Source organism: Ochotona princeps, chromosome 8 (genome assembly GCF_030435755.1).
Source record: "Ochotona princeps isolate mOchPri1 chromosome 8, mOchPri1.hap1, whole genome shotgun sequence".
Taxonomy (NCBI): Eukaryota; Metazoa; Chordata; class Mammalia; order Lagomorpha; family Ochotonidae; genus Ochotona; species Ochotona princeps.
The window spans coordinates 48,141,322-48,165,819 of record NC_080839.1 but is presented as its reverse complement, the minus strand read 5'-3'; the positions used below and the strand labels follow the sequence as shown (position 1 = coordinate 48,165,819).

At 45.0% G+C, this 24,498-nt stretch overlaps 1 protein-coding gene across 1 annotated transcript in view; it reads left to right on the top strand.

Moving 5' to 3' along the window:
• Positions 1-24,498, top strand: part of PRKCE (protein kinase C epsilon) — a 481,837-nt gene that overhangs the window by 307,630 nt on the left and 149,709 nt on the right. The window contains exons 6-10 of the mRNA XM_004582783.4: positions 350-479; positions 12,650-12,792; positions 15,061-15,157; positions 18,221-18,417; positions 21,565-21,738. Of these exons, the coding sequence (XP_004582840.1) occupies positions 350-479; positions 12,650-12,792; positions 15,061-15,157; positions 18,221-18,417; positions 21,565-21,738 (741 nt within the window). The remainder of the gene's footprint in view (positions 1-349; positions 480-12,649; positions 12,793-15,060; positions 15,158-18,220; positions 18,418-21,564; positions 21,739-24,498) is intronic.

Below are 24,498 nucleotides of genomic sequence, written 5' to 3'. Positions count from 1 at the left end.
ATGATTATTCTGAGAGCAGTTTCCAGCACACTGTTCTGGGCTCACATGCTGCCTTCCAGAATCCCGTGTCTGCTGTTGAGCAGCTGAGAGCCTACACCAGTGAGAAGTATGCAAAGCTCATGGTGATGTCTCAGGAGTGGCGCAAATGTGGGGCAGTTGTGTGACTATTTAGAGGTCTGAAGTCCTGGAGAGCAGGTGCAGCTGACCACCAGGTAAGGGTATCAGGAACAGAGGCTGGGTACAACAGAGAGATGCACTTCTCTTGCCTTCAGGTCCAGGCCTACACTGACATGTGCTCTCTGTGAGTGCTGAGGCTAGGTGCTAACATTCTGTTTTGCCCTCCCTGCAGGTGGGCTCCCAGCGGTTTAGTGTCAACATGCCACACAAGTTTGGCATCCACAACTACAAGGTCCCCACCTTCTGTGACCATTGTGGCTCCCTGCTCTGGGGCCTCCTGCGGCAAGGCTTGCAATGTAAAGGTAAGTAGTCCTCCATGACCTCCCCTGATCCACTCTGTCCCTCTCCCCTTTGAACTTCTCTTTGGAAAACCTCTCTGTTCTCAGAAGGCCTAGAAAGGAAGTTCTGGATTGAGCCAGAGGGTTGGGCTCATGCCTTGTTACTGACCCTGCCTGTCTGTCTATTAAGAATGCTCTGTGCATGCATTATCCAAGACTGTGTGGAGAGAGGAGGAAATGAAAAAGGAGGAAAAAGGTGCCAACCCACCTCCCAATAATGGTTACACTGGGGAGACAGGCAGAGTCTACACCAAGTATAGAGCTCGTTTAAAGGAAGAGAGGTGTGGAAGTGCATTTGAGTAGATGTGAACGAATGGGGGCCTTGCTTGTGATCCTGGTCCCAAGCATGTTCTTAGGAGGAGCCATGCCAGTAGGGTATGAACCTTGACTCTAGAGTCTTGGGTTCCTCTCTGTTTCTTCTGCCCCACCTGTGCATTGTTAGCACAAAGGAGTGGGTAGAGGGGCAAAGGAGGAAGTGCATAGTACAGTGTATAGGAGCCTGGAAACATATTCTCAGGCCCTAATCAAGTGCTCAGTGTTAGAAGCTAGTCCAGCTGCTCATTTGGTGCACTGCATGGACATCATTCAGAAACACTGGCTTGTTTGTAACGAATGTGTTACATATAACTCCCCATTATGGGGAGATTAGAATCATAAAGTATAAGAAAAAAATCTGAAGATGTGAACAAATCACTCATGGCAGAGTTTTGGGTAGATTCCAATGGGAAATGATGACAACTGGAAGAAAGGTAACAGCTGTGCTGGAAATACGGAGGAGAAAAACTTAGACATGGGGAGAAGTGATTTATTGGACACCGTGACTGGACCCAACTGGGAATCTGCTGGTGCCATTCACCAAGATGGAGAATGTAAGAGGGAATGGGTTGAACACAGAAGTGGTGGAGTGGAGCTGGGGGTATGTGTGAACTTGAGATGCCTGTGGGTTCAGGCATCTCCTACTTGGGTGCCAGGAAGTGACTGAGGGCTCCTACTTGGAGCCATCCTACCATGGGTGCTTATTAAAAGGGAAGGGAGAGATCTACAGTGAACATTTCAATTTAGCACTGATCCACACCTCTGTGGCGGTGAAAGCTGTGAAGTAGCTGTCATCCTCCCAGGTGAGGGCTGAAGTGTAAAGGGAGAAGAGTCAAAGGTGACACTTTGTGGGGTTGGGGTGGGAGAGAGGGAGGTTGCCAGCCCACCAAGGTGCCAGGGGAAGGGAGCCTGGGGAGCCACAGGAAGAGAGGCATTAAAAATAGAAAGCTAGTGGTGTGCCAGGAAGTGACTGAATGTGGGATGGGAAACCTGAGGCTGGACTTCCTGTGAGGAGGCCACTGGTGGTCCAGGCAGGAACTGAGAGGGACAGTGGGCTGGAAGCACAGGTGCAGCAGATGGGAGTGACACTGGCAAGTGAGTGAACGTCTTGGATTATCAGGAAAAAGACAGTAGAAAGGCAGAGATGATCCATCCAGGGAGGAGAAGAGGGTCATAGAGGAGGCACTGGTCCTGTCCTCCAAGGTGGGGGGGGGGCTGAATAACAGGGATGGGTACAAACCCATGTCCGGTGTCAGGGACAGCTATCTGGGGAGCTGAATAGGCAGGGTCATCATTTAAATCTTGCGTCTGTTAAGGGCAATGCAAGGTAAGTTCTCTTATTTGCTGAAATGGGAGGTGCTTGTGAAAGCAGAGAGAAGTTGGGGTGTGGAAGGCAGAGGGAGGGCAGCAAAGCTTGGACAGAGCTTTCCCGGAGGACAGAAGATGGCCTGGGTGGGGGAGGGCGAAAGTGCAGACAGCAAGGATAGACGTGGCCAGGGCCCCTGGAAGCTCCTCAGCAGCCCTCTCTGGTCGTGATGGGGGACTATAGCTGTCTCAGCCTCCCTTTTGAGTATTCCTTCTAGCACAGCACTCGGAAGGCAGCAGGGAAAGTCCTCCTTGGCTTTAGGGTGAGATGAAAACAAGAGAGCACAAGCTGGAGCAGGTATATGGGGTGTTTTTTGCAGAAGCAGGAGACATGTTTTTGGACCAAGCGTTACTGCTGGGAAGGGTGGCGCCTGCTCTGGATGGGCCTCTGATGAGGTGATGTCTGGTTTTTTAGTAAATATATTAATTATTGATCTTTCTAGGGAAGCTTAGAGAGGACACCGTCATCTCATAAATATTGATATTTTAAGAAAGCAGCCCAGACACCCAGACGTCGCCACTGGGGCCCTGAGCCCCTGGATGACCCTGGAAGAAGGCAGGGACCGAGCGGTCAGGGCAGGGAAGACTCGTGCACCTGCTTTAGCAATGATGGGGGCTGGGTGGTAGAAGGAGTGGAGAGCAGGGTGTCTGCTCCTGGGGAGCCAGGCCACATGGAGTCTGGAGGGCCAAGGCTGGTCCGAATTTAAGATCCCTAGGACACATTCACAGAGTCTCATCTCCTGTCCCTCAGATGTGTTACTGGGCCAGTGTTCCCTGGCCATCCCTATCTTCTTCCTCCCACTCCCTCTGCAATGAAGAGACTTGACTGTTCAGAGCAGTGTTAGAGTCACAGCCAAGTTGATTGGAAGGGGCAGAGCATTCCCACAGCCCCACCATTGGTCACCCAGCCCACTGTGGTGCATTTGTTGCCACATTACTATAACCAGATGCAGAGTCCTCACAAGAGAACACTCCCGATGTGCTGCGTTCACATGTGGGCAAAGGCAGAGAATGTGTGTCTGTCGTTGTAGTACCATCCTAAGTAGTTGCGTTGTGGACCCTGCTTATCCTGTTCTAAAATGTCTACTTATTTATTTGGGAGGTAGAGAGAGAAAGAGCGAAACAGACAAAACACCCATCTGCTGGTTCACTTCTTAAATGCCTACAGCCGCTGGGGCTGGGCCAGGCTACTGGTGCGAACATAGTAACTCCCTCTGGATCTCTCCCATGAGTGACAGGCACCCAAGTGCTTGAGCTCTTCTCACGCCTCTCAAGTGGGCATCAGCAAGAAGCTGGCCTCTGAAGCAGGGCTGGGACTTGAACCTGGAAACTCTGAAGTGGGATGCAGACCTGAGTGGCATTGCAGCTCCGATAGGCCCTGTGCATTTTTTCGGCCTTCTGCAAAGCTACATGCTACTGGGCTGGTAAACATGGTAAATTAAATCGTGATAAGTAAATCTGAAATAAGTATGAGCAACTCAGCCACAAGAGAAGCCAGCAGGGCTAGGGGAGCAGGGGAGAGCAGCTTAAGCTCTACTTTCTTGGAGGGAGTGACCTAGAAAGGGGAGTGGGGGGTGGGAAGGGGAAGTTCAGTGTCAGTGCTGACAGGCCGTGGAGTGTTCATGGTGGATTTAGTATCCTGTGTAGCCACTTCTTACTGTACCAGGGGCCATGGGGCCCAAAGACTAACCTTTGTATGCCTCCTCTTCCTGCAGGCTCCCCCCCGCTCCAACCCCAGCCAGCCTCCATTGCACAAGTATGCAGCTGCCTGTTAGGGTCGTTTGTTCTCTGTCTCTGAGCATGACTGACCGCAACCTATTAGGAAAGCAAGCCGTTGCCCGAATGGCCTTAGCATGCAACATCTCCAAGGAACTCCTGGGTCAGGGCTCTGTCACTGTCCTTCGGAAGCACTATGGGTACACTGACTCACCTCGCTGCAGTCCCAGATTTAATTTTAGCTTCGTAAAGGATGGACCTGCAGACAAGAAACCCTTTTTCAAAGGATGATGAGGTGTTAATGGGAGCTGAAAGTCCATGTGCCTGAGCCTCAGTCTACCATGCAGCTCTGCCCCGCGCATAGTGAGTGCTCCCAGACATGTGAGGAGTAGCTGGACAGGAGTTGAGTCAGCTTCTCCCTTCATGGGAGCCTTGGCCATGCTGCTCTGTGTCTCCCCAGAACATACTCCCCTTGGGTGGAGCCAGTGGAGTGAACGAGAGGCATCCTGGAGACAGAAGCCATAGAGGGTGGCCAGGGATGCCTGACTCTGGCATCGGTGCTGCCAACTCCACCAGGCAGGAGGACCCTGGAGGCTCACAGGGATGTGGGTGCACCCTAGGTTACAGGTCTGATCTGCAACCTGGCTCACCTCTTTCTGATGTGGGCATTTGGGGAGTGAACCAGTGGATGGAAGATCTATCTCTGACTGTTTTACTTGTCTTTCAGATAAAATTAAAACAAGTCGTTTAAGTTTGTAACGTACAAAATAATCTGAGAAGCAAAGTCCTCAAAAACAGACAGCTCTCGGCTTTGCTTGTCTTGTCAAGAAGGTTGCATCTAGCATTTCAGCACCAGAGGGCGCCAATAGTTAAATTTTGAGAATAAGTTGGTTGTTCGTGCCAGGAAATTCTCTCCTAATTTGGTTCCTGTGTTCATGTCCATTCTGTGACTTCACAGAGGCAGAAGGGAGCTTACCTGGGGATGGTGGGTAGAGCAGGGAAGGCAGGTGAATGTCAAGGACTAACTCTATGGGGAGTGAGACCGAGTTGCCTGCAAAATGCGGTTGCCTGAGTGCTCGCATAGCATCAGGCTGGGTTAATAAGAACTCAGGGTAGCCATGTCAAGGTATGGCTGGTAGTAGTGGGCTTTATTGTCTTGAGAAAGCCACTCTCATACCATCACCCCTGCACTCCTGCCACGAGCCCCACAGACCCCTCTGCATAGTAGCACTTTGCCAACCTGCACTGGGGAACGTTGCACTGTTGCCAAGTCCAGGCCAGTAGCCAGGTTATGCAGGGTAAGATGGAGGTTTGGTCCAGCCTGCCTGGTTTAATTCCAGGAAAAGTCTTTAAAACTGCTTTAATAGACTTGTTTTTTTTTAAGAGCAGTTTTAGGTTTACCGTAAAATCAAGCAGAAATAGAGAGGTTTCCATCTCACCCCTGCCCCTGCTGACGTCTGCAACCATTGGTGTCCCAGGCTAGAGCGGGACCTTTGTTTGTTGATGAGCCTGTATCAACACGTTGTGATCACTCAAAGCCCGTAGTTGATTTTCATGTTCACTCTTGGTGTTGTCAATTCCTAAGTTTGGGCTAGCATTGAATGGCATGGATCCACTACGATGGCATAAGCCCAGTGTCACTGCCCTTAAAACTCCCTGGGCTTGGCTTGGTGACCTTTGCTGTGTCCTGAGCCCTACCAAGTAGTGATCCTTATGCTGCGTTGTGTCCTTTTCAGAGTGTCACAGGGGTGCAGCTCCTCAGTGTACAACCAGGGTATCTTTTCTCCTAAGTGTTCAACTCACTTGAGTCAATCCCAGACGTGAGCTGCTGGGTCATATGGTGAGTTATATCAGGACCCACCAAGCCGTTTGCTGGCTACAGCTTATATTCCCACCAGCAATGAATGGGAGTTCCTGCTGCCAGCACTTGATGTTGGCAGTGTGCTCAGTTGCAGATATTCTTACAGATGGGAGGTTGTGTCTTGTGTAACTATGCAAGTCCCTAACAACGTATGATAGGCATCATCTTCTCTTAGGCTAATTTGCCATCTAATATCTTGTTTGATGACACATCTTTTGTCTTTGGCCCATTCTTAAAATGAATTGTTCATTTTGTCAGTGGTGACTTTTAAGATTTGTCTAGCTTGGATTATAATCCTTTGTTGTATTTATCTTTTGTAAACACTTTTCTGCTCAGTCGTGCCTTGTCTTCTTGTTCCCTTGTCACTTTGCAGAGTAGAATTTAAAAATTTAATGAAGTCTGGCCTATCAGTCATTTGTCTAATGGACCATCTCTTTGGTGTACTATCTAAAAAGTCATGTCAAAAGCTGAGGTCCGGGCCCGGCGGCGTGGCCTAGTGGCTAAAGTCCTCGCCTTGAACTCCCCGGGATCCCATATGGGCGCCGGTTCTAATCCCGGCAGCTCCACTTCCCATCCAGCTCCCTGCTTGTGGCCTGGGAAAGCAGTCAAGGACGGCCCAATGCATTGGGACCCTGCACCCGCGTGGGAGACCCGGAAGAGGTTCCTGGTTCCCGGCTTCGGATCAGCGCGCACCGGCCCGTTGCGGCTCACTTGGGGAGTGAATCATCGGACGGAAGATCTTCCTCTCTGTCTCTTCTCCTCTGTGTATATCTGGCTGTAATAAAATGAATGAATCTTTAAAAAAAAAAAGCTGAGGTCCTGTAGAGTTGCTCCTATGTTATCTTCTAGAATTGCAGTTTTTGGTTATGTTTAGGTTTGTGGTTCATTATGGGTTAATTTTTGCAAAGCATGGAGGTTGGATGCCTATGTTCTTTTTTTTAAATTTTTGTGTGTGTAAGAACTTGAGCTGTGGTTATGCAACAAGGTGGAGGAATCCACCATGGTGGGAGGGTTTGGGGAGGGGTGGGGAGAACCCAAGTATCTATGTAACTGTGTCACATAATACAATGTAATTACTGAAGTTAAATAATAAATAATTAAAAAAAAAAGAATAGTTTCTCCTGTATGACTTGTTGAAAAAAAAAATGCTTTTGCTCCATTGTGTGTGCTTCTTTATCAAAGATTAAGTGAGCATGTTTAGTGGAGTCTATTTTGCTTCGTTGATGGATTTGCCTATGGTTTCTGCTACTTCCACACTGCTGTGATGACTGGAAGTCTTGACGTTTGGTAGTGTCAATGTTCTAGCTTTATTCTTTTTTTTTAATTTATTTATTTTTATTGAAAAGTCAGATATACAGAGAGGAGGAGAGGCAGAGAGGAAGATCTTCCTTCGGATGATTTACTCCCCAAGTGACCGCAACACGAGCTGATCTGATCCAAAGCCAGGAATCAGGAGTTTCTTCCAGGTTTCCCACATGGATGCAGGGTCCCAAGGCTTTGGGCCATCCTAGACTGCTTTCCCAGGCCACAAGCAGAGAGCTGGATGGGAAGCGGAGCGGGTGAGATTAGAACCAGTGTCCATATGGAATCCTGGCGCATACAAGGCGAGGTCTTTAGCTGCCAGACTACCACACCGGGCCCTTTAGCTCTGTTCTCCTTCAGTATTGTGTTGGTATTTTGGATCTTTCCTTCTGTATATAAACTGCAGAGTGACTTGCTGGGATTTGATTGTGTTGCCTTGGCTCTATCAAGAAAGTTTGGAAGAACAGACATCTCCATACTACTGAGTTTTTCTATTTGTAGGCATTACTTTGTATCCTGGAACCTTGCTGTATTCATTAATGGAGTCCAGGGTGTTTTCTTTTTTCCCAGTCCTTCATATGCTGTACCCATATAATCATGTCATCTCCTAACAGAGACAGCTCTATTTCTTCCTTTCCAATCAATCTATCTTTTATTTCCTTTCCTTAAAAAAAACTTTAGGTAGTTAGTTAAAATGTAGAGTGATAGAAAGAGATACTGAGGGAGACAGATTCCATCTGCTGGTTCATTCCCCAAATGGCTTACAACAGTCAGAGCTGGGCCACAGCCAAGCCAGGAACTCTATCTAGGACTCCCATGTTGGTGTGTGTATGGCAGGGACCCAAGTGCTTTAGTAATCATCTTGAGCTTTCCCAGGCCCATTAGCAGGAGTCTGGTCATAGGGCAGAGCAGCTGGGACTTGAGCCAGCACTTCCAGCACAGGCTGCTTGCAGTGCAAACCATTCCTCGACTTGCTGCACCAGCACAAGGACCCCCTTTGCTTCCTTTTGTTGTCTTGCTATGTCAGTTAGGATTGCTAGCATAGTGCTGAAAAAGGAGTGATGGGAAAAAAAAAAATCCTTGACTTTTTCCTAATCCAATTTCTTGGCATTTAATAGGAAGTAAACTGGGGTGTTTTTTTTAAAAAAACTTTCTTCCTAACTTGAGACAGTTTCTCTTTCCCAGGTGCAAATATTTGGTCAAAAATAGGCATTAGATTTTGTCTATCTGTCGACTTGATTTTTCTCCTCAATCCATTAGCATGATTGATGACATCAATTGATTTTTGAATGTGACCCAGTCTTGCGAACCTGGGATAAATTCCATTTGGTCATAATATCTAATTTTAGTACATTTTGTTGGATTTCCTTTTGCTGGCATTTTATTGAGACTCTTATGTCTGTGTTCATGAAAGTTACTAGGCTTTGTTTCTTGTAATCTCTTGGTTTCTTTGGTGTTAAGGTAATAATGAGAGCCTCACCAAATAGGTTAGAATATATGAATATTCTTTCTAATTTCTGGGAGAGATTATAACAAATTGGTTTAATTTTTCCTTAATGTTTGTTAGAGTTTTTATTTGGGGCCTATTTCTGCTTTTAGATAGTCACTAATATTGAATTAATTTTTTACTAGACATAGGCTTGCCCATATTATCCATTTTCTATTGTGTGAATTTTGGCTGGCTCTATTTTGTAAGGAATTGGTCTATTTTGTGTATGCTGTAAAATACATGGACATAAAATTGTTGGTAATGATCTTATCTATTTAATATTCATGGAATCTGTAGTAATGACCTTTGTTTCATTTTTTTATGTTAATAATTTTTGTTTTCTCTCTTTTGCTTTTCTTAGTTAGCCTGGCTAGAGAGTTACTGATTTTATTGATCTTTTCCCAGAATCAGCTTCTTATTACTTTCTCTTCATTGGATTTAAATTGTTCTTTTTTCTAGTTTCCTAAAATGGAATCTTACATGATTGATTTTTAGATTGTTTCTTTTTTTATGCATTCAAAGCTATGATATTTCCTCTAAACACTACTTTTGCTGTTTCTCACAAATTTTGTTGATTTTTTATTTCTACTTTTTTTTTTTACTTTTAGCTTCAATCAGTTGATAATATTTAAACTATTCCCTTGATGCTACTTCTTCAACCTGTATTTTTTTTAACAGTGTAGAAATTTAGAAGTGGTGTGGGACTTTCTGGCTTTGTATTATTGATCTCTAAATCATTCCATTGTGATCGTCAAATAGGTGTTGTTTAATTTCTATTGTTTTGTAGTGTGTCTTATGACCCAGAATGTGGTAGGTCTTGGTGACTGTTCATCTCTCTTTGGTAATAATGTGTAATTCCATTATTATTGAATGATGCTATCTATATTCAGTTTATTTCTACTGCTGTTATATCCAATTCGTCCTGCCTCCTGGATCTCTCTATTTGTAATAGAGAGATGTTCTATCAATTGTTTCTCCCTGCAATTTTTTTTAAGCTTCATGTAGTTTTTATTTTCTTTTTATAATATTTATTTTATTTTTGAAAGCAGAGTTATACACAGAGGAGAGACAAGACGAAAGATTTTTCATCCATTGGTTCAGTCTCCAAATGGTCGCAGTGGCTGGGGCTGGGCAGATCTGAGCTCAGCAGCTGGGAGTTTTTCCCAGGTCTCCCATGCAAGTTCCCACGGATGTGGGCTCTTCACTACTGCCTTCCCAGGCCATTAACAGGGAGATAGATCTGAAGTGGAGTCACTAGGACTTGAGAGCCATCCTCCATCTGGGATGCTGGCACTGCAGGTGGAGGATTAACGTGCTATGCCACGGTGCCAGCCCCAGTCTATTTTGATGCTCTTATAGGTGTATATGCATTGAAGTTTGTGTCTTTTGGAGAATGATAATATATTATGTGATCAAATATAATGTGACAGATAGCTGGTATTATTTTGAGCATTTTGCTTATGATTAGATCAAGAAAGAGTAAGAGAAGTGAGTTTTTATTTTCTCTTCACTTACTCCTTCTCCAGTGTTCCTCATTTCATCATGTAACCCAAAGTTTCTGACTTACATCATTATCTTCTCTTCCCATAGTTATTGGCAGGCAGTTATCTGCTTCCCACAAATCCAACCAGTTTTGTGCTCTGTAGTTTATTTTTCTGTCATGTTTGGAGGATAATTTTACAAGGGATAGAATCCTGCACTAGTGAGTTTTTCCGACACTTTAAATGTTTCACTTCTTTCCCTTTCTTGTTTGTCTGGTTTCTGAGGAAATATCAGGCACAATTCTTATCTGTGTTTCTCTGCAGATGTGATGTTTTTTTCCCTCTGGCTCGGTTAAGAATTTTTCTTTTATCTTTGATTTTCTGTAGTTTGTAAAAGATAATCCCCACATGTGGCTTTTGGGGCATTTTCTGGGTTTGTGCTCTCTGAGCTGCTTAGCTCTGCAGCTGGGCGTTGACATTCTTTTGGGAGAAATCTCTATCTTTTGCTCCTGTCTTTCTTCTGGTATTCCCATTACGCATACGTCACACCATTTATCGTTATTTGAGAGTCCTTGGAGTTGGTGTTTTGTTGAATTTGTTTTCTTTGTTTTTCTGTTTTCAAAGTTTCTATTGAGGTAGCATCCTTGAGCTTGGAGAATGCTTCTTCTACCATGTCTAGTCTACAAATAAGCCCATCAAAGGTATTCTTGCTTTGCAGTGTTTTTGTTTTTTTTTTGTTTTTTTTTTTTTTTGTTCTATAGCATTTTCCCCTTTATTAGAACTATCTTTCTTACATGGCCCATTGTTTCCACATGCATTGAACATTAACCATTAGAGCCTTGAGGTTATTAGCCATAGCTGTTTTAAATTCCCAGTCTCCGAATCCTAACATCCTTTCCTTATCTAATTCTTATGCTTGTTCTCTGTTCTGACTATGTGTGCGGTTATTTGTTGGCTTAACATACCTTGTAATATTTTTTTTTCTTGATTGTGGGACATGATGTACTGGGTAAAAGGAGCTGTGGTAAATAAGTCATGACTCATGTGGTGGTAAGGTCTGGGGGACAGGGAAGGCATGCTGTAGTTCTGTTGGTCAGTCTGGGTCCTCCAGGGAGCTGGTAACTCTGTGCTGTGAACTTCACAGGTGTGTCCCAGGTCCCAGAAGGGCCAGCATGGCCACAGTAAGCAGGGGTTGTGTATTTCCTTTCTGTTGTTTGGTTAGGATCTAGTTTTAAAAATTAGTTTAAGCTTTGGTAAAATAATTTCTGTGAAAAGCAGGCTTTGTTAAGAAGGCAGAAAGCTTGTTTGTGTCTGAGCCCCTTCCATTGCCTGCTGAAAGTGAGGGGATGTTTCCACTGTAGTCCATGTGACAACCTGGTCAAACTCCTGGAGGGGAAACCTGCGGAGTCATGCACACGCGCTGTATGACTTGATCCTCATCACATTTTTGACTCTCTGGGTTGTCCACACTGAGTCTTCACCAACTCCAAAGTCATGGTTCAAGTCTTCCTGCCACACTGCTATTCCTGCCAGGGTTTCTCTGGAGGATTTAAGCTCTAGTAAGTTGTTGCCCCCTGTATTTGATCAGCTGGCCCTGTGGCTTCACTTCCTTGATGGATCTCAGAAGAGTTGCTGAGTTTTCAGTTTGTTTAACAAGTTTTCCTTATTAGAATAGAGTGATGACTTCTAAGTGCCTCATCTGGTAGACCAGAAGCTCAAGCAGTTTGTTTTTGCATCTTTTATGTCCTGTACTATAGACAGCCAAGACACATGGGCAAAGCTAGGGCTTTCTTTAAAATCAAACCAGACATCTCACAGGTGCTGAGAAGTCCTTCCATGGGCATTCCTCACTCAGTAATATCCCAGTATTTCAGAAGAGTACTGGAATGGACTGTGCCCATGTGACAAGTTTGGATCTAGAATCCCAAATCAACTTTTTTCAAAGAACAGAATTAAGTTCTTCTAGAATCAGAGCTGTGCTCCAACAAGAGAAAAGTTCCTTTTTTTTTTAAAAAGCAAATTTGCTTGAAGATTTATTTTATTTGACAGAGCAGTCAAGAAAGGAGAGACAGAAAGAGAGGTCTACTGTCCTGTATAATAGCTAGAGATGGACCGGGCTGGAAGCACCAGAACCCCATCCAGGTCTCCCATGGGAGTAGCAGGGGCTCAAGCATTTTCTGCAACTTTCCCAGGTGCATTAGCAGGGAACTGGATCAGAAACAGAGCAGTTGGACATGCAGTTGGCGCTGTTATATAGGAAGCTGGCATGGCAAGAAGTGGCTTAACTTGTTATACCAGAACACCAACCACCAAGACAAAATTAAAGTCTGATATTTATTTATTTAGTCTTAGTTGGTATATGTATAAGGAAAACTTGAAAGGCAATAACTATACACAAGGATTATCTCTAGAAGGTGATTTGAAAGTGTTTTTAGTTCTGTGTGGTGGGATGATGGGCGATATTTCTGTTCAAATTTGTTTTTCTGCATTTTCCACATTGTATCAGACTAACCTGTACTGCTTTTATAGCTAGAAGAAAAGGTAGTGGGGATTGCATGTTGCTGGTCATGAACACTCAGATGTTTGTTCCCATGTCTCTTTACAGTCTGCAAAATGAATGTTCATCGTCGATGTGAGACCAATGTAGCTCCCAATTGTGGGGTAGATGCCAGAGGAATTGCCAAAGTGCTGGCTGACCTGGGTGTCACTCCAGACAAAATCACTAACAGTGGCCAAAGGAGGAAAAAGGTAACTGACTTTATTTGGGTGGTGGTTCTGGAGCTCTCGATGGCTTGTGTCTCTAGACTGGCTTCTGGAAAGTGCTCTGCAGTGTGGTTATACAGTGCCTGAGTTTGAGGCATTTTACTCAGTTGTTGTGCTTAAACACAGGAAAAGGAGGCCAAGCAGGTTATGTTGAAGTCTGCTTCATCTCCAAAGGTGGTGGCATGACAAAGCAAGCCTCAAGTTTTGTGTTTGTCAGAGAAACTCAAGTCCAGATGGGGAATTTGGAATTCCTTCCAGAAGAAAATTTTAACCCTAGATGAGGAAATAGGCTTAGCAGCCTCCAGAACTGGTCTGAAAGCAGTGTTCATGTCTAAAGTTCACAGGAGCATCATTGAAATGAGAACAAATGGATGAGGAGTAGGAATCACATTGTTTTCTGTGGAGGAAGCCAAGAAGATGTATGATCATACCAGCACTGAGCTGCCTCAGGGATACAGTTAATGTCACCCAGCATGAGCCATCTGGGCCTTTTTGTGGGGACCTCAGCCCTGGCTCTACACAAGTCTGAGAGTTGGTAGTAAGAGATTCATTGGCTAAAATGTGACTGGTGAGTCAGGACCCATGTATGGCAGGTAGAACTGCAGACATTCAAAGCCTTTAGTTTGTGGACTCATCCTTAGCCTTACTTTAAGCCTGCAAGACTTTAAAAAAGGTCTTTAAAGGGTAAATTCTGGGACTCTCAGAACTGTGTTGGCTAGACAAGACATCCTGCTGAGGGTGGGATGGAAGTGGGCTTGTTAAGCAGTGTCAAGCGCTCCCCAGCCTGTTACTGGAAAGCAAATTGGATGTCTCTGCTCCGCATTGTCCTCCCTATGCTCTGCCCTAAAGAGACCTGTATTTCCTTATTTCTTCCCGTTTTAGACCCTACCCAGGACTTTCTTCTGGTGCTTTGCAGAAGAGCTTTATCTCCTAGATTAAGGAGGGTTGGGTTAGTTTCATCTTCTTAAATATCTCCTTTTTTTCCCCCTCTCCATTCCTAGTAAATTAATCTGCATAATGGTTGCAGAAAAGCTTCAGTCCTCCTTGGTTTGGTGTACTCTGAAAGGTCGCGGTGTGGGTGGCTCTTCTCAGTTCACTCCCACTGATGGAAATCAGACTTAAGCTGTTGACACAAGGCGTGGGGACTGCAAGCAGAGGATCAGCCCTGGGGAACATGAGGGCCCACTGAAGAGGCAAACTGAACAAACACCCCAGGAAGATGACGCTGAATGCCTTTATGGGCTCCAGAGAGCCTTCCTGGAAACATGGTCCCCCTGCCACACACACACACACACACACACACACACTGGATGTAAATGAATCATTTGTGGCCATTAAACATTGAAAAGAAACCTTCAGCCTGCCCTCCTCCCCATGTTTGTGGGGGCTCTAAAACTACTAGTGAATACTAAAGTTAAGCATCACTGTTTAGACCTGACCTGCCCATCTAATGTTTGAGGGAATCCAGCAATCGAAGCCAACATAAGGACATTCAAGAAGGATCAGGACAACAGGATAAGGGGCTCCAGACTTGATATTTTTACTGCTGTGTTCAGATATACAAAAGCTTGTAAAATGCTAGTAGTAGCTCAAGATAGTATGAGAGGGTGGGTGACAAGAACACTTCAATGCAAGCTAAAAGGTCTGCTTGCAATAGTGTCAGACTTGCTGCAACTTTGCTTCCCCTCCTATTGTCCCTTGAATAGACTTCACTTAGCGTTTTCCATTAAAATTTGTCAACACATAGCAACTTATTGGGCATCTATTCTACTGTGTACAAATCACGAGGTGTGACAAAAGAACTAGATAGGAGTTTTATCGTCAAAGAGCATATAGTCCACGTAAGTGCAGAGCCCCACACAATATATGCAGACAGATATTATCAACCACATAAAGCTGAATGAGATAATGCATAAATGTCAAAGAGACGTTGGACACAGTGTCCTGTTGCTTTGAATGAGATAAGATGTGTTGTTCAGAGAAGCAGGAGGCAGTTTTATGCAAGAGCTCAAACTAAACTGTGCTTACAAAGGTCAGTTGGATTTGTATGGAATGGAAAGTGAACAAATTGAAGTTTTCTGGTTTTCTTCCCTTTAATCAGCAAATGAAACCTTGAAGGAAAGCTGTACTTTCAGAAGGTCCATTCAGCAGTTACTGTGCACAGGGCTCTTTAGCTCTTGAGTGAAAGAAAGCCTTGATCCATGTGACCTCAAGGAAACTAACAAATCCCCCTTCTCTTTTGCTCCTCTGCAGCTCATCGCGGGTGCTGAGTCCCCACAGCCTGCTTCTGGAAGCTCACCGTCTGAGGAAGATCGCTCTAAGTCGGCCCCTACCTCCCCTTGTGACCAGGGTAAGACCCTCAGATTGACCCTCAAATTGGAAGTACCTGAGACCTCCCTGCCTAGGCATGACCTTGCTAGCTGTAATAACCAGTGGGGCGGGGTGGCCTTCACACACACGTTCCCTGTTGTGCTCAGGTAGTCTCTCTTGCGCTCTATAAGGCTCCCTTAAAAACTGGGTTCTAACTGGCTATGCCTGGTTTTAATCCCCTTGAGACTGAAGTGAGAGAGAGCATGTGTGTGATGCTGATACAGTTCTTTATGTTCCCTGGCCTTTTGCACTAGCTTCAGGTTTAGAGGCGGGAGAAGGAGAAAGATACATGTGGCTTCTTCTCTTAGTACACCATGCCAGTGTCTGGCTGTAGCCTCATCAGGGCCACGCACCTGCATTTATCACCTCTGCCCTTGACTCCAGTCATCATACTGTAAACCTGGTCAGGTTAAGTGAGGGGATGGTTAAGGGAGGATAGAAGATAAAGCTGCAGGAGGAACTGAGAAACAGGAGTGAGTAGGAACCAGCTCTGGGTCAGATTCCCTTCTACAGCTCACCTCAGGCTGTCTCCTGGATATGCCTAAGAATTGTACTTAAAATAGAAAATACATTCTGCAGGTCTAATTTGCATCTTCATCGATGTTGTGCTATAAGCATCTGAGAAGAGTAGGCTGAGGAGTGACACATATTTAAAACCTTCCCTCTGGGAAGCAATACCAAGCCTCCCTGGGAAGGAGCACACACATCTGCGGAAGAGGAGTGGTCATTACAGCTTCACATTGGCACCTAGATTTGCTGTAGCCCCTCCTGTGGTTGGAATGCTAATTACATGTTTACACTAGTTCTGTGCTGCTGATCTATTTACGAACCTGATGTTACAGAGAGAGAGAGGAAAGTCCAGGAACTGCAAAAGGTTTGTTGTCCTAAGATCCAGAGCTAAAGCAGAGAAAACAGAAGACCTGCAATCTCTTCCATGTCTTAGAGCCCACTCTGATGATCTGCTCTTAAACCCTCCCGGAGGCCATGGCTTGTGCCCCCCACACTTTTTTCTTTTGATTGGAAAGGCAGATTTACAGAGAGAAGGAGAGACAGATTTTCCAACCACTGGTTTACTCCCCAAGTGGCCTTAATGACCAGAGCTGAGCCAATCAGGAGCCAGGAGCTTCTTTCAGGTATTCCGTGTGGGTGCAGGGTCCCAAGGTTTTGGGCTATCCTCCACTGCTTTCCCAGACAACAAGCAGCGAGCTGCATGACAAGTGGAACAGCCAGTAAACAAACCAGCACCCATATGGGATTCTGGCTCTCAGAGAAGGAGGATTAGTCAACAGAGCCATTGTGCTGGGCCCAAACCAGCCCTGCTAACCCAGAAGTGATTAGTACAGCCTCAGGAGTCACATGTCAATCCTGAGGCCACACAGCAGTTGATCTCGGTTGGTCCTACTGCTCTGCTTATTAGTTCTCTGTGTGTCTTTACATGAACTCAGCTTCATTCCAAGAGAGATGTTCCCTATTCATAAGGAATCTGTTGCTGAGCCAGGACCTCCAAACTTGCAGATGTCATCCTGGGCCTATCTAAGTATGTCTGTTTCGAAGCTGAGACCTCCAGGATATGAAGTTGTACGCTAGGGAGACCCAAAGTAATCATGATGTAGCTAGGGATTTGAGGCCTGACTTCTGCCCACTGTGCTGTGTGACCTGGGCAAGATACAGTACCCCTTAAAGCCTCTGTTTACCCCCAGTCAAATGCAGGAACTAGTGTATTCCCAAGTGCTGTGAGCATCCACACAAGGGACGTCCCTCTTGGCAAGAATGAAGAGCGAACAATAAAGCCATGCTACAAAAATGAACTAAGACACAGCTTCTCGTTCTTCATTGGAGAGCACAGCACTTCTTCCAAGTTTTATATTCCCAAACAATGAAGCTCTGCCTTACAAAATCCATTTCCTAACTGAGACTTTTGGCTCTCTGGTGAGACAGAAGTTATCCTTTGTTAAGTCAGCTGCTAGGTCAGCATGGGGCGTATCTGTGGACTCAGAGGCTCCTCCCAGCCTTCCTTCTCTCACCGCCCCAACACCTCTCAGAAGAGCCAACTGCCAAGTCTAGGAAAGACCTCCAGAAATCTTGAGTGAGTGCTCATAGGCCCCAGTTCTTCTAACAAAAGAGGTGGAGTTTTCTATCAAGTGGCACCTGATCACTCATGCTGGATTCAGATCTCCAAGAGTTCAGAGCTGGTGTTCTCCTTCTGGACTCTCAGTTTCTCCTGAGCATTTTTAACATCGGATTCTGCTGCTGGTGCTCATTGCTACAGAGAGGCAGGCCTGTCTTGGTGAATGAGTAGCCAACAATGAAGCTTCTTCAAATAAAAGAGGTTGAAGGATTGCCCAGCATTATCACTCCCCAGCTCACATATCCTGGAGAGGCACAAGACTGTCTCAGAGTTGTAAAATTGTCCCAAGGAATTCCTGTGCCATCAGAGATAAATGTGCAACATGCCACTCTGGGAAACAATTCTTTTGTTAATGATAAACCCACTGCTTATTTTATCAGCTAGTCTTGTGTGGGATGGGTGTTTTTGATAAATCCAGCAAGAAAGCCAAATAAAGATCTTTAGAAGGTGAAACCTTCTTGGTCTTGGTTGCTAAAATAACTATCATCAGTGATTACTGCTCAGTTGCTCAATTGTTGTTCTCATCTTCAAATGACACTTGAAAGGAACTCCATACCTTTGCAACTCTGCAGATTTAAAGAAAAAGGACTGGATTCCTGTACTATACCTGCACTGATGAAATAATTACTAGTTGAAGGCAGCTTGCTGCAAGAAGGCCAGGCTCAGTATGATCAGAAGGAGTTTGCAAGGGCAGGATCTATGTGTGTCCCCCTTTGCATACCAAGTCTCCCCTACATCTAGTGCCAACGAAAATGAGTTGAATGGAAGAAGCAATACATGAGAGGCTGCCTCGTTGGCTATAAAGAATCAGAGAGGAGGTTGAGAGCTCACAGGGGCATATGCCAAGCCCTAGGTGCTAATGATAACAACTCATGGGTGTGCACTAATGTAAAATCCTGTTTCCCTTGGCCCTAGAAATAAAAGAACTTGAAAACAACATCCGGAAGGCCTTGTCATTTGACAACCGAGGGGAGGAGCACCGGGCAGCCTCGTCCACTGATGGCCAGCTGGGAAGCCCCGAGAATGGTGAAGTGCGGCAAGGCCAGGCCAAGCGCTTGGGTCTAGATGAGTTCAACTTCATCAAGGTTTTGGGCAAAGGCAGCTTTGGCAAGGTCTGTGGCATGCAAGGGTAGAGCCTTTGGTTTTTCTCATGGCCTTGACATGGTCTCATCTGATCTGAGATTAAATGAGGGAACGTTTCAGCCTGGTCTGGTTACATTTTTCTTTCTTGGTGAATGGCAGTGGATCAAGCCCACACAGATAGCTCTGCTGTGGAGCCTCAAGGTAGTCATTTAGCCTCTTTGAGATTCACTTTTGGCAAATGGGGACAGGCCTCAAGTGCGATGATGAGAAAACACTTATTAAAGTGTCGTGTAAGTACTCTCCATCCCATGATCAGAGATGTTATCAACACATTTCTTGCCTCCTTCAGAGATCTATCGAGAGTTCTTTTGTTAATTCATTATGAAGATTTTGAAAATGAAGTCTCAAATCTCTGCCCTCAACAAACTTAAGGCTCAGAGCAAATCTCAAGGAATTTCTGTTGGAAATTGAATGTTATTGTCTGAATTTTCTGGCACCTACTGAATGTTGAGTTTGTCCTCTATAAGTGGCAAGAGAATGAGAAATGCCGTCTTAGGTTCTAGGTCTCAGTCCTGTGCCCTCCTTTTTCTACACCCACTCCCTCCCCACCAAGACCAGCATAGTGGGCTGGGGTTTACCCTCCTCTGTGTTAGGGAAGCCCCCAGACTGATCAGCCACTATCTGATAACTGGCAAAGTGAAAAACTAAGCCCAGCTAACTTCAAAAAGATTGTGGGGAGGGCAGGAAGGGGTCTGCGGCAATACCAACCTGAGTACACCCTATGTCCTCTGATATCTGGAAGCTAAGCAGGGACAGGTCTGCTTAGTATTTGGATCGGAGAAAGAAAATAGAGAGGCAGAGAGTCCTGGAAGCTGATTAGCATTTCAGACATGAGCCCTGAATTTTGGCTGACTCTTCTCAAAGTTGTGCCTGGGAGGCCTCAGGACTTGCCCTTCTGGGCATTTGGGAGCAGAGAAGCTTTTCTCTAGGCACCAGAGAGTTCCTGGGAGCTCCCTGCCCTTGCATGCTCTGGACTCTAGAAGAAGCCACTTGTGTAGGTCAGTCATCTGGCTGAAACTCAGGCCCATTCCACCTCTCTCTGACGGGAAGGGCTCTACAAAGGCTCCTAGAGTACAGGACCAGGTTCCCAGGCACCTCACCTTGACCCTACCTTGCCCTGAAGTTCCAGGAGTTCCCTTAAGGAAAAAGCTTAAGCAATCACATTCTTTCAAGGCTGACTAAATAAGATGCAGACCCCAGTTCTCTGGCATTGCGTGACTTTGTGATGTGAGCAGAACTCGGTTGAATTTTGAGCAAGATTCCAGGGAAGCGAGCTGACTCAAGAGTTGCCATGTTTCCATAAAGGATAGACAGGATAGCCATGATAGCGATGGAGCCAAATTAGATTGTTCCTTAGGGAAAGCTGCAGCCAGTGTTTGAGTCAGTTTTAAAGCATCTGTATGACCTGTGGGTGGTGAGAAGCCTTCAAGAATAATACCAGAATCCCCTTATCATGTCTTTGATTGCTGTTCTTTAGCTCTGACTACTGATCTTGGAATACTGAAGTTAGCCTTAGTTCTTTAAGCAGAGAAAGGCTCCTGCCTTTGTAGGGTATTGATTATAAAATATCAAAAGGTTATGAAAACTTGAAGCAAATGGCAATGTGAATTGGCTCACTAGAGTAGGAGTCCGGTTGCAGCTATAAAGCTATGGAAGAGACCATAGGAAAAGCAAGGACAAGTGTAACCTCATCAAAATCAATGATTCTGCTCAATAGAAAACTAATGCAGAGAAGTGGAAAGCAGACTTAGGCAAAGAGTGGAAGGTTAGTATGCATGTATAGCATATGTGGAATAATATTACAGCCGATCACTAGGCAACGAAGACAAATAATTCACCCCAAAAAAGTTAAAAAGCTAACATTTTAAAGTTTCATGGCAAGTTATAACAGTGTTGAGACAACATTTTATACCTTATAAATGAGCCCAAATTTTTTTTAAGATTTATTTATTCTTACTTGAAAGGCAGATTTACAAAGAGAGGAGAGACATGGAGAGAAAGCAAGCTCTTCTGTACCTGACATGATGGCTCAATAACTAGATCCTTACACTGCAAGTGCCGGGATTCCATGTAGGCACCTGTTGATGTCCCAAGTGCTCTACTTCCAATCCAGTTCCCTGCTTATGTCCTGGAAAACCATTAGAGGATGGTCCAAACCTTGATACCCTATACCTACATGGGAGACCCTGGGAAAGATCCTGGCTTCAGATTGGCTCATCTCCAGCCATCGTGGCCATTTTGGGAGTGAGCCAGTGGATGGAAGATCATTCTGTTTCTCCTCTCTGTAAATCTTATCTGCTTTTCCAATAAAAATAAATGCACCTTTTATAAAAAAAAGAAAATCTCCTATCTGCTGACTCATTTCCCAGATGAGCTTGGGCCAGGCTAAAGCTAGGAGTCAGGAGTTTCTTCTGGATTTCTAATATGTATGCAGGAGTCCAAGGACTCGGGCCCTCTTCCACTGCTTTCCCAGGCACATTATCAGGAAACTGGATCAGAAATTGAGCAGCTGGAACTCACATTGGTGTGGGGATGGGATGTTGACATTGCAGGCAGATGCTCAAGCCACCATGGCACCAGACTTGTAAAAGTGTTTTTAAGTGAAAGGACCCAACGTAGGCATATGACAACAAACCTAGCATACTACCACATTCCTGGTGACACATTGTATTAAACGCTCTTTTGAAAAGTCAGGAAATGTTAAAAGGTTAACTATAACCCTCCAATGTAATTATAAGAATTTCTAAAGAAGCTAAAAAATTTTACATGTGGAAATATTTATGTAATATTTAAGAAGTATATAGCATGAAATAAACAGCTAACTTGTGCTATATTTACTTATTATTAGCAACCATGACTTAAAAATGCTTATAAAATAATAGTCTTGTTAAATCTTACCTTATAATTGTAACAGGTGATCATTTAACAAATGTGCACTGAGCTGTTCATTTCTTTGAGTTGACCAAAGATAAAAGTAAATATATTGGAATGAAAAGTTTCCTAAAGATTTTAATCTGTTGCCGTATGTCAAATGAAATAAATTCATTTTTAAAAAGTGTTCAGCACTGTTGGTATTACTGCTTCAGTTTGACGGAGGCTGTTCTTACTGGTTGCAGGTCATGTTGGCCGAGCTCAAGGGCAAAGACGAAGTGTACGCTGTGAAGGTCTTAAAGAAGGACGTTATCCTCCAAGATGATGATGTGGACTGCACCATGACTGAGAAGAGGATCTTGGCTCTGGCACGGAAACACCCGTACCTAACCCAACTCTACTGCTGCTTTCAGACCAAGGTAGTTTTAGAAAGAATCTGGGTAGTCCCAAGCCTGGTGCAGCGCTGTAGGACAATGGGATCTCTTGAGTGTCTAATTGGATAGCAGCTTCAGCACTCCTGCATTCTTCCCTCAAAACTTGGTCAAGTTAAGTGGAGGTGGTGCTTGGAAAGACCAGGGTGGATTTGATGAGCATCCTTTCTTAAGGACATGGGATTTTTCCATTCAGGGTTGTGCTTGGGAAGGGCAGAGAGAGCAGTGGAACTTGGCAAATAGAGCTGGACCAAGCCAAGTTGCTCAACCCATGGTCTGCCCTTTGGAAAAACCAACAGACATGTGGCTAATCCTTGTGCTTCTCCTAAGTTTTTAGTCCTTCTCAAATAGCTTACTTTAGAAGTTAATTTCAGGTCAGATTAAAAAAAAAAGAGTAGAGGCCACCCTAATTGTGTCTCACTTATGTAATGTCAGAAGAGGTAAAGGATCTAAGCAAATGCTTTGAATTCCATAGTGAAAGAAACATGAAGTGGGAATCCACCCCCACCCCCATGTACTCCATTGTTGCTACCTGGGAACCAGAAGGTGGCGGTAAAGAGACAAAGATCCTCCGAGAAGTCTGAGCTCTAATAACTGATGTATGTGTTAGGAAAGTGAGGAAATGCCAACCACTATTCGTCATGAAGCTCTTATCTTGTTTGTGTGTGTGTGTGTGGGTGGGTGGTTGGTTGTGGTGGTGGTTGGTCAGGGGAAGGGTCTTTTAGTTTGCAGAAATGACCATCAGCTTTGCCCCCCTGCTTGTCCACTTCTGGAGCCTGGCTAGAGCAGGGGCATCATGGAAGGTGAGTACTGGCTCTTGGGCAGACTTGCCGCCATACTGCTGAATTCCACTCAATTCTCAGCAGTTATTTGTTTGGTCATTCAGCACGTGTGTATGTGTTCCCTTCTCTTATTGACTTCTATCTGTGCCGCGTGCTGGTGCTGTGCTGGGAGCTGGAGCTCCGTGGTAAGCAAGCCCTCGGAAAGTTTATAGGTTCTTGGATGGGGGTGTGCATACCCACAGGGTATTTCTCAGAGCTCAAATCCCTTGAGAAGCTGGAAGAATAAAACATTCTGTGGCCCTCAATTTGGGACACTGCAGTCTTGACCTCTGTTACTGAGTTTCAACACACATGTGTCTATTGGTGTCCCTGAGGAGAACTGCAGGGGAAAAAAAAAAGATTATCTTTGTTTAATCTACTCTTTCCCAACCTATTTGATCTCAAGACTCAGCACCAAAAACACACCGCACCTATTCCACACAGAGGAACGCTGACCTCAGGCACACTTTCCTAGCCATCTGCCCTTGCAGGGGAATCAGAAATGTCATTATCTGAAGTCTAAAAATCATCCTGCTTACCTTTTCTTTGGTCTGTAAAACTGCGCAAAGACTCTTGTTCAGTAAGACCTATCCTGTTTCTGCACAAGCACAGGACTTGTCACCTAAACTTGTTTTGGGTGTGTCTTGTGATATTTTGTATTTACGAGTAGCAGCATGTGGGTGTCAGTGGTCATTGGCAGAGAGATAAATGAGGCAGGATTGTTTCTGACTTGTATATTCCATGCTACATAAGACCTTCCACTTGGTAGGAGCCCACGATCAAAGATCCATAAGATTGTTTGGAACTCCTCTTCTACCCACCAGTGGGAAAACTGAGTTTGAGAGAAGTCCCAAAGCTTTGGGCCTACAGTCACTCCATATAAGCAGAGTCAGACCTATTATCTCATGTGCTCTCAGGGATCCCCAATCTGCTAGATCATTGCTCTGATGTCACTTTTCTGCTCTCTTGTGTTGGCTCAGAACAGGGTCCCATTTGTGAGGGACCCTCCATCTTCCCCGACGCCCACTTCCCCTCACTGTCTGGGAGTAGCTTCTGAGACAGGGAGCCATGCTGACATTCTTTCTTTAGACATGTTGCCCAAAGGTCTGGCATTGGAGAAGTGTCCTGTCTAGCTTTGAGGACCCTGGGGAGCCCCTACAGAGTCAATCTGGGGCAGTCACAGTTGAAGTCTTTAGCTTAGCGAGTGGGTGAAGGCATGGTAGTGACCTCCCCCATGCATTACAGAATGCTGGGATTTGGCTTCCTCCTTTGACAGCAGCACAAAATGCTGTTGCATGGTACCCTGGGTTCCTTTATGACAGAACTCCTATGGTTCTGGGAATCTGGGTTCCTGGAGGGTGAGGATGGAGTGAGAAGGAGTTACCTCTGCAGCTGACAGGTTTATGAACACTTTTCTAAGGCCAGTGTTGGGTACAGGTCTTGTACCACCTCGTCCATGGCACCACTATTTGGTGGAACACCTTACTTTGCACAACAGATGTGTTTTCATCTAAGCTTTCTAAGACAAATATGTTAATCTCACTGAAGGGCCTTAACTTGCTCATAAAAAGAACATTTTGAAGAGTTATGTTATAAATCCCCCATCTCAGCTTTTTAAAAAGTGTGCCCTTTCCTGGACATACCTATAGTTTAAAAGGGATGGGTGTGAGGGGTAACATTATCCACAAAAAGGAAGATGGTTGTTGAATGAGAGGACTTACAGAGTAATCATGAGGTTATGCCAGCTTGCACAAGCTAACAGAGAACAGAAAGGAACACTGAGCAGTGAGGATCTGAGTAAGGGTATTCCAGGACAGAAGGGCTCAGTGCAGGGGTGCTTTTCAGGTGCTGAAGTTAGGCTTGGGAGTGGAGGGAGGATTTGGTTAAAATATAGGTTGCCATCATTCAGTCTTGCCTGAATTTTACT